This window comes from Perognathus longimembris, chromosome 3 (assembly GCF_023159225.1).
Source record: "Perognathus longimembris pacificus isolate PPM17 chromosome 3, ASM2315922v1, whole genome shotgun sequence".
Taxonomy (NCBI): domain Eukaryota; kingdom Metazoa; phylum Chordata; class Mammalia; order Rodentia; family Heteromyidae; genus Perognathus; species Perognathus longimembris.
In genome coordinates this window covers 50,141,006-50,151,403 of record NC_063163.1, presented here as the reverse complement: position 1 = coordinate 50,151,403, position 10,398 = coordinate 50,141,006, and the positions used below count along the sequence as shown (strand labels likewise).

General features: G+C 35.1%; 1 protein-coding gene across 4 annotated transcripts in view; it reads right to left on the bottom strand.

Moving 5' to 3' along the window:
• Nucleotides 1–212: 212 nt before the first annotated feature.
• The window catches only part of Spart (spartin), a 42,528-nt gene continuing 32,342 nt past the window's right edge, over nucleotides 213–10,398 (bottom strand). For all 4 annotated transcript variants that reach the window (XM_048341502.1, XM_048341500.1, XM_048341501.1 and 1 more), the window contains exons 6-9: nucleotides 9,296–9,490; nucleotides 8,100–8,258; nucleotides 7,802–7,892; nucleotides 213–1,732 (exon numbers count right to left, since the gene is read on the bottom strand). In XM_048341502.1, the coding sequence (XP_048197459.1) occupies nucleotides 1,462–1,732; nucleotides 7,802–7,892; nucleotides 8,100–8,258; nucleotides 9,296–9,490 (716 nt within the window). In that variant the 3' untranslated portion in view covers nucleotides 213–1,461. The remainder of the gene's footprint in view (nucleotides 1,733–7,801; nucleotides 7,893–8,099; nucleotides 8,259–9,295; nucleotides 9,491–10,398) is intronic.

The following is a 10,398-nucleotide window of genomic DNA, read 5'->3' as shown; positions in this document are numbered from 1 at the left end:
GTGAGCCACCAGCACCTGGCAAGTCTTCAAACTTTTAAGATCCACTACTTGCCAATCTACTTTTTTACGCATGAACACAGCAATTACTGACTGGAAGTTATTTACCAAATTCTATTTTATTTCCATCTCAAGAACTAACAAACCATTCTTTGCTCATAAAAAAGCTCCACCAATAAAGCTCCTAAAATATAAGCCCAATGAATACATCTGAAGCCAATTCACAGAATTCTTTATTCACAAAAAGCATTGTTTTACCAACTACAAATATAGACCAATAAACTACATAGCCACTAGAAGTTCAGAAATGAATAGACTGGAGATACACAAACCAATACCAATCTTACAAAAATAAATGCCATAGGTATCTGCTTACATATTTGTAACTTAAAAAAAACAACAACCTGAGTGCATATGCATCATGTCCTCTGCCAAAGTAGAAACTACCATGCCTACCTCTCTGAATTAAGCCTAAGGTTTCTATATTCTTTACCTTGTTCATGGGTAGGAACTTCCTTTCTTAATAACTATTCAGATTTTTAACATGAATTCCAATTACTGAATCAAAGAATAATATTTTTGCATATGTATATTGACCTCTGTTCATTCTTTAGTTTTTACAAAGATGTACCAGACTTTTAGAAAATCTTACAGAAGCAGATACTGGTAAAATGATTTATGTATCTATTTGTCCAATTAAGCTCATAATATCACTTCAAATTTTAATACTAATACAGTAGAAGTATCTAGGCTCCTAATATATCACTATTAGTCTCAATCTCCAAAGACTTAAAAGATGCATTTATATTCATTTCAACTCAAAAAGCCATCCCATTTCCTAACAGATGGGTGTGCTACCAAGTAATCTTATATAAGACTGCATTTTATTTTTCATGGTTAAGCCTCTTCTCTCATTTGAAGTCAATGTTATCTGAGAATTTTTTTTAAATCGTACCATTATAGCTCTTGTTTAGCTTATACATTGAAAATTCTCACAGGCATCTAAAAAGATCCACAATCAGTGCAAAAAAAAGAGACAATACTTTCAGTCATTTTAGTATAAATAGAACAAGGTTACTACATGTAAAGTTTTATGTAAATATGTAACCTCCTATTTTACTTTCTAAAAGCTAGCAGATACAAAAATAGTTCAGCATTAGGCTTAATGAGGTTTAAAGCACATATATTAAAGCTTTATTTTAACTGCAAGAATACTGTAACCGCATTTAGGAGAAAATAAACTTGAGACTACTATGTGCATAATTTTAAAGGCCAGATGCAAGAATACTGATTATTTTCTTTGCAAGTAGAATACAAGCTCCAAAATGTGGGACTGTCACTTTATAGGAATGAATATGCTTAAAAAATACTGACTCATCTGGGGAGAATTCCATCATTTGCCTATTTAACAAAATTTCTTCCATCTGGTAAGGCTTTGGTATAGGTTAATTCCTAGTACTTCCATCACTTCTCTTCCTTCTTTGTCTCTTTCTTCTCTACTTCCTTGGCCTCTTCTTCCTCTGTTTTCAAGTCTGCATTTTCTGCTGCTCCTTGAATTTCCTTCTGAGAATTGTCGATGATCCGATAGTCCTCAAGGAGTGTCTGCCCCGTTTGTTTTGCAGTTTTCTTCACCATGGCTTTGATACCAATGTTGTCAATGTTGTACGCAGCTACACCAACATTGATGGCAGAATCCACTGCACTGTGTGTAGCTTCTCCTGCATTATGCCCGTATCTTAATTTTAAAAAATAACAATAAAATTATAAAAATAAGGAATTCCAAAATTAGTATTAAATTGTATGATTACAGTTATCCCTGAAAGTAAAATCTAAACTTAAATTTCAACTTAACTAAGAGCTTAACACACAGCCAAGAATGAAATCATAACATTGTGTTTTCTCAAAGAATAATTTATGTGAAAATAAATCATGTTAGATGAGAATAAAGATTGCTGAATAAAAATGAAATGTAAATAAATAAGCAGTTGTTAGCCAGTCATTAAGCCCACCAAGCAGTTTGTTCTGGCTGGTCCCTGCTTGAACTACCTGTGATTTGGTGTCTCCCATTCTCACATCATCCAGCTATTATTTTCTCAGTGTCAAATCTTTTAAATAGCCCATCTCACTGCCAAACTCCCTCTTAACAGATCTTTCTTCCTCTTTTTCACCTTTTACATACCATATAGAACTTATTTACAACTACTGTTTACATCTTGTCTCACTGAATCAACTCGACTAAAGAAGGCAATCTTTTTACTTTGTTCACTAATGAATCCCATACATCTAGAAGAGTGCCTGGCAGTAAGTATTTAGTATAAGTGAATGCAATGAGTACTGCCTACCCTATCTACCTAGCTCTATTTACTCCCTTTCTGCGTCTCTCCCTCCTCTTCTCCTGCCTCCCCCTTTTAAAAACTTTTGAGTCTATGTCTTGCTATATGGTCTAGGTTGACATACGATTCACAATCCTCCTGGCCTTAGCCTCCTGAATGATGGGATTACAGGCATGAACCAACAAACTTAGTCCCAATGTTTTTTGTTTGTTTGTTTGCCGGTCCTAGGGCTTGAATTCTGGACCTGGGCACTGTCCCTGACTCTCTTTTGCTCAAAGCAAGTGCTCTACCACTTTGTACCACAGTGCCATTTCCGGTTTCCTGGTGGTTGTTTCCTGGTCGTTAGTTGGAGATAAGAATCTCACAGACTTCCCTGCCTGGGCTGGCTTTGAACAGTGATCCTCAGATTTCAGCCTCCTGAGGACTAGGATTATAGGTATGAACCACTATGATTAAACTCTCAGTCTTTAAAACCACTAATTACTGGAACAAGATCAACCAGAAGTAAGCATGTGGCTAGATGTTATTCATGAGAATTTCTGGAAGAAATCTGAATGTACATAATAAAATCATTACTTTAAAATCTAGTGATAATACAAAACAGAAGGCTGGCCAATAATGACATACAGCAAAAGCCAAAATGAAGAAATCAACGACAAGTCAAAAACAATGAAGTAAAATTAAACAGTATAACGAAAGATTCCAATTTTAGAAAAATGCAGCAACTATCCAAAGATAAATTAATGGTCTAGATGTTAGTAGTTTATTTTTCAAAAAGTGCCAAGTTTAATATGGATCACTAAAGAACAGCCACTTTTAGTGAGTCACTAAAGAAACAGCCACTAAAAACATATATTCTGTTTTGGGGCCTTCCTTATCAAGGGAAAAATATGACTAAAACAAGCAACTTCCACCACATCTAACTGGATTACAACAGATAACAGAAAATCAGATTCTATTCCAATGTCATATTTTGGTAAGGCTGGTAAAATAATTTTCCCTTAACAAAATGAAATTGAAATCAAAGAGAATAACAGATCTCTTCATATAGAGGATTAAGGAACTGATAATACTTAGAAGAGAAAAAAACTATGAGTGATGAGCAAAAATGGTGGTGTTTACATATTTTTATAGATATTCTATAGAAAACAAAAGACTGATTCATCTAATTCCTGAGTGGACGTGATGTACATTTGGTTTCAGGTAATATGACAGCTGCCACTGGAATTATTCACTACCCTTGCAAATTTAAAGAGTATTTAAATTAAATTTCACCATAATAACCAATATAGTACTGTGCCATAAAATAGTAAATTTCTTATAGGAAAACATTTATTATCTAGCTTATTTTCCACAAATGTATGTTCAAAAATACCACAAGGCAACAATAGATCTAACTTACTGGAATTTTATTATTCTCCTTTAAACAACTTAAAGTGGAACCAAAGGAGCTTAATGGTGAACTCTAGAAGCTATGTAGAAGTGTGGTGAATTATTTAACAGGCACTACACTGCAATTAAGTATAGTAGTTTACAGTTAGTTATTGCTTTTCCTTTCTGTAGGTCTTCACTTTTCTAAATCTAAAAAATAAGATAAAAGTGTCAATGTCTGACAAAAATGGTTTAAACTGAGTCTTAATAGTTCCCATATATTTACCTGAAAATGTTAAATTGATCCTCTGCATTGCCTTATATCACCAGAAACCAGATAAGAAAGCTTAAGTTGTACATTTTGGTTTTTTTCCTCAGACATAATGTATATAAATCATATAAACAAACTACTACTTGAGAGAATATTACAGACAATGAAAATATAAATTGCTTTATTATGGTGAATCATCTATCAGAAAAGAAAATCATAAACATTTACTTTTTAAGGGAAAATAAAGATGTATGAAGATGTAGAACATATACATTTCTATAAACAAACTAAATGAAGGAACGATGAACTGATTTGGACAGTTCTGTTATTAAGTTATTGCTAGCTCAATATTTAAGTTCTTTCTCTTAAAAGACATTTTCCACTTCTATACCAGATTGATTCTAAGATGAGAAAACAGGATTATCTAGACAAAATCCTTTATTTCTCCAGCATCTTCTTTCTAAAATCTTTATAGAAATTTAATTACTTCTGAGACTAAGTTATCTTTACAGTAACAATACAAAGTTATATAAGCTAAAGTCCCATCCAAGTTAACTTGAGAGTAAAGGATAAAAAGAATACTAATGAGTATAAGAGAAATATATTAGAGCCACTGTCAAAATATCCTATGTATAATATCTCCTCATTAAGAATTTAGAAATAAAAATCTACACCAAATCCTAGTTTATGTGAGTCTTAAACCTGAGAAAATTTAACACACATGTCTACTGCCTAATTACCTGTGCTTAAAAATGATAATGACAATTTAAACATAATTCACTTTTGGTTTAATAGTCATTTCTGATTTCATATGGCTGTTGCTAGGAAACTGTTTTCCTAGATCTTACTGATCCATTCAAATAAAACTACGGGCACACACAAAAAAATTAATGAACATTAGAGGTTAGTGCCACAAGTAGGAGGAGATAAACTGGGAAGATTCGAGTTTTTACATTTCTGTCAAAAGGGATTCAGATGTATTCTATACTTTCTGTTGCAACTCCCAGTTAAACAGTGATGATCTGAGATGATGTGTCATGTTGCTTTGATTCAAAGGTCTGCATGTCCCAGACCGAGCAAGTCAAGCCAATTTAGGGTGGAAATTAAGTTTTAGTATTTCTGAAGCCAAAGAGCATAAAAAAATACATTAAAGAGTGCTAGAAAATAACTCTAGAGTGCTAAACTTGCACAGACAAGGGCAGAGTGGCCCAGGACTATTCTCTGCGTTGCAGAGCACAGGTTGTGAGGGCAGACACATGGTTTACATGAGGTCTACAACAACTCAACTAGTGGTATTTAGTGTTTTACGCTTTGTATCACTCATCTATAAAACAGAGATAACTGTTACAAGCTAAAGACAATGAACACAGTGACTAATATAAAATTATAAACTAAAAACTAATGCTGTCCATAAGTGACTAAGAGTAGTGAACACCATAATTATTACTTCTCTTCTTAAAATAATAATTATTAGGTCTAAACTCATCTCCAGTTACAAAAGCAACTTATGTCCTCCACACTTCCTTACTTACTAGATAGTATAGTAGGGTAAAATATAAAGGATATGATCAAAGAGTACATTGTGTAGATTTATGAAAATGTTAAAAAGAAACCAATATTTTGAACAATACATTCTAATAAAATTTGTAAAAACTACAAAAAAGATCTTAATTCTTTTTTAAAATATCACTTGTTATAAATTTATTAAAGGCTGCTGCTTCAGCATCCACTTTCAGGAATGACTTAAGTTGTGTGAAATCCATGGTATCCTACCTACCACTTTTGGCCTAGTTAAAACTTCATCTTCCTTTGTAGTTCATTTATAATAAAGCCCAATGTTCTCCATCTCAATTACTCACAGCTGCTGACCACAAGAAACCCTATTAGTCTAACACCAGTCACGTGAGTTAGGTTTCCCTTTTCAGTTAAACCAGCCAATCTACTGGAATGCCGAAGAAGTAGCACTCATGGATTTTATTATTTTTTTTTTTTGGCCAGTCCTGGGGCTTGGACTCAGGGCTTGAGCACTGTCCCTGGCTTCTTTTTGCTCAAGGCTAGCACTCTGCCACTTGAGCCACAGCACCACTTCTGGCCATTTTCTGTATATGTGGTGCTGGGGAATCGAACCCAGGGCCTCATGTATATGAGGCAGGCACTCTTGCCACTAGGCCATATCCCCAGCCCCATGGATTTTATTTTAATAAAGCCTACAGTGACACTGACTCCCTCTTTTACCTCCCGTTTGAAGGCATGCTCATCCTCCTGTCTCTGTTTCGCTCCTAACCGACTATTTCTTCCTGTTGTTTTTAGACTTCCTGTCAGTCCATATGTACATCCTCTTCTCTAGTAAATCTATCATAAAATGCTTGTACCATTTCCAATGTTTCACTGTGCTGTCCCCTTTGTGTCTTACCTGACCAGTACACACAAACCTAATTCTTTTACTCATCAGTGGTCTCCTAAAGAGAGGGCTTATCTAGCAGGAATACAGATCTGACAAAGAACAGATGAAGGTCTCACAAAAGCCCTAAGAGTGTCTGTACTAAGAAATAAGTTTCTTCTGAGAGGGACACTTGATCATAGGTTGGACACTTAGGCACTGGGTTGTATGCCAGGATAAAGTAGTAACCTAGAAAGTTGTATGGGTCTACCTTGCCCAGTACCCCATCAGAGCAGGACTCAAATTTACAGTCACTCTCTAGAGATTGCAAAGCCATATGAGAAAGAAATGAGACTACTTAGTGGATAAGCTTGCTCATTTCTATGTTTGTCTATTCCTTAATACATAAAATAGAAGATCTATCATTCATTCCAATATAAATATACAGTAGTGATTAGTGAAGATGTGTCATAATTTAGCAGTCATGGTACAGAGAATAGGCTGAGAAAGGACAAGATACTGTAATCAAGTTTTTCAAGGTAGATGTCACCACCAAAAACGTGGTTAATAGCAAATATAAAAATTCTAGCATAGGCTGGGAATATGGCCTAGAGGTAAAGTGCTCACATTGTATACATGAAGCCCTGGGTTCCATTCCTCAGCACCACATATATAGAAAAAGCCGGAAGTGGCACTGTGGCTCAAGTGGTAGAATGCTAGCCTTGAGCAAAAAGAAGCCAGGGACAGTACTCAGGCTCTGAGTTCAAGCCCCAGGACTGGCAAAAAACAAAACAAAACAAAAATTATAGGCTTTAAAGAAATATACCTACTATTCTTTTTGCAGATGATGAACATTTATAACAATTAGTAAAATAAAGCAAAGTCTATGAATTCTATTATATTAAAACTTTTCTCCAGCCAGGTGCCAGTGGTTCATAACTGAAATCCTAGCTACTCAGGAGGCTGCGCTCTGAGGATTGTGGTTCAAAGCCACCCCAGGCAGGAAAGTCTATGAGAGTTTTATCTCCAAGTAACTACTAGAAAGTTAGAATTAGAGGTATGTCTCAAAGTGGTAGTGAAAAAAAAAACTTTTCTCCATATTTAGAAAACAGTGAGAAACTGTATTTTGAGATGAAGGTTCATGCCTGTAATCTAACCACTCTAGAGACCAAGATCTGAGGATCAGGGCTCAAAGCCAGACCTGGCAGGAAAGTCCTTGAGACTCTTATATCCAATAAACTACTCAGAAAAAGCTGGAAGTGGCCTCTGGCTCAAGTAGTAGAGCACTAGCCTTGAGCATGAAGAGGCTCAGTGACAGTGCTCAGAGTTCAAGCCCCAGGGTGTGTGTGTGGGGGGGGGAAGAATTAATTACAATAACATCTTAACTGTTATGATTTTAAATAAGTAACAAGAGAGTTTGTCTTTAAAATAAAATAATATGTAACTTACTTGTATCTGACCGTTTGTACAGTTTCTGCTGAAACATTATTAACAATGCATCTAGCTGCACATTCCAAGCCCTGCCAGACAGTTGAAAATCCTGTAAATGTATTAAAAGTAGACAAATCAGGCTCAAACAAACAAAAATTTCCTCACTAAAACTCTGCTCATTAGGGATGGAACTTAGTGGTAGAGTACTTGCCTAGCATGTGTTTGATTCCTAGCATCACAGTATGTAAGTAACTAAGAAATAAACATATCAATAAATTTAAGAAAAATTAAATTAAATTCAGAGACATTTTATTACCTTGAACACTACTTGCTGCGACAACCATTGCACCATCCAGGGTAGATTTTCCATCTTTGTCCCTTTTAAGGGATTCGGGAACAAGTTTGCTTCCATGCTTCTTGACATGTGGAGCTAGTTCTTTACCCACACAATTTGCTACGGTACAAACTCCATCAACTAATTTTAAAAAAAGATAACTTAGAAACACTGTTATTCTCTTTGTTTTTTGTCATGCATATATAGCAAAACTCTTACATATCACCTAAAATTTGTTTTACTGAATAATTATTACTATTTCTACCTATGGGTGAAAGCCTACTGCCTTTTCTTAAACAAAGGCTATCATTCATATTTCAGATGAGTTTGCAAAGTATATTGATAACCTTGTCTCTTGGATATACATGTTCTTTTTGTTTAAAAGAAATCACCTACCTATTTTGTGATTTCGGCAATATACAACAGGTAGGTGCACAATTAGTGTTACATTTATTTTCTAACTAAGAATAGTTATATATCCTCGCTTTTCAGCAAATAGGGCAAGTAATAGCACAGTATTTAATCCTATAAAAGAAACAATCCCAAATCTGGTTCAAACAATACTAAATATAAAGAGAAAGACAATCTCAGAATATTTAGTGGCAATCCATATTAAAACTTGTTTCAGTGCTGTGGTTCTCAAAAGATAAAGAAAGAGGTATGGTGCTGGGAAGCCTAGCTCTAGAACCACAATATCAGCTTTTCTCAAACAACATATCCTGCAACCACTATGAAGTGAGATGCAATCTCCTGAAGAACATGTCATTTCCCCAAATGGACTCAAGGATAGTACATACATTCAGAACCCATTCAAAGACATACATGCTTTATTCTCCAACACAGTCTCTCAAAGCTTAACATAAAAAATGAATTGCTCAGGAATCTTGCAGATGCAGATTCAGAATTGGTGATGTGTTCCCACATTCTGCTTTTCTAAGGTTTCCAGAAAAGTTAATATTGTTGGTCTAAAGGTCACACTATGAGTAGAAAGGTGAAACTTCTCTGTATTCTTTGAGATTAAACCATCTACATAAACACTGTAGATTAACCATAAAGAAATCACTGTACTCATTACCTTACTTATGTAACTGTAACCCCTCTGTATATCACTTTTCGTAAAAAAATAAATTATTTCAAGTTTAGCTGGAAAGAAGCAAAGACATCTCAAGTCACCTTACCTAGGAACTGACTGACTTTCGCTGCTCCACCAGTAGCCTGCTTTGCTATATAAAGTCCCTTGGTGACAGCTGGACTAACTTCTACTGGTTTTTCCTCTGGCTGGAGCCGTTCTCGGAGTTTAGACGCACCTTTCTGGATTGCTTTGCCAGTAAATTCAGCACCTTTGACTAAGCCCCAACTCACCCAGGAAGCTCCTTTAAAAGGAAAATGTAACATTACACAGATTAAGACTAATTATTAGCTTTAAACCCTTTATAAATAACAATGGCCAGAAAAGAAAAAAAATGAGTCAATATTCAAATCCTATAAAGTATACTATAAATATGCAAGCCTACTTTGTATCTACAAATCTCTCCATGACAAGAATGCTGCAATACCTGATGCTGCCCTACAAGTGTAGGTAACACCCTATGTGTTGTCAGTCTTCTACGGCTACATACTAATTTTGAGTTCTGGTGCCATTAAGATAGTATATGGCAAAAGGACCCAGATATTATTCTTGCTGGCTTATTCCAGGCACCACTTTTTCCCCTTTCTCCCAAGGGAAAAAGAAGCAAACCAGAAACTAAAGAACTTGTATGTCAGGGAAATGAAAAGGTAAGCCAAGTACTTATAGTCTATGAATCTCAAGGTCAGTTCCTACACAGTGCAGTTTTAACAGTTATTTAACATTTTCCATGCTTGTATATTAGTAACACTTAGGATCAGCTTTTATTGATCTTTGGTGATGGAAAGGAATCTGTCATAGGCTGGGGTAAATGAGCTCATTTAGACCACTGGGTATTCATTTTGTACAGAGCTTTCATGAATCAGATAAATGTTTTGTGTCACTTTCCTTTTTACTTACACTAGTACTTTGTAAACTAGCTATTCTACTTATTAAAAAGCAATATGTAGTTAAGGTTTTAACTGCCAGCACCTATGAAAACTATTACTAGCACTCTGAGTCTAAGGAACAAGATGAAAAGGAATGGAGTTACTAGTATGAAGAAATTGAGGTTTCAAATAGCAAAGGCCTCTTAAATGTTGCCAGAATGCAGTTTTGCTCATTTTAAATGATGCATTGCTGACAGTTCTTCTGACTCTCTAAAGAGACTTCTTG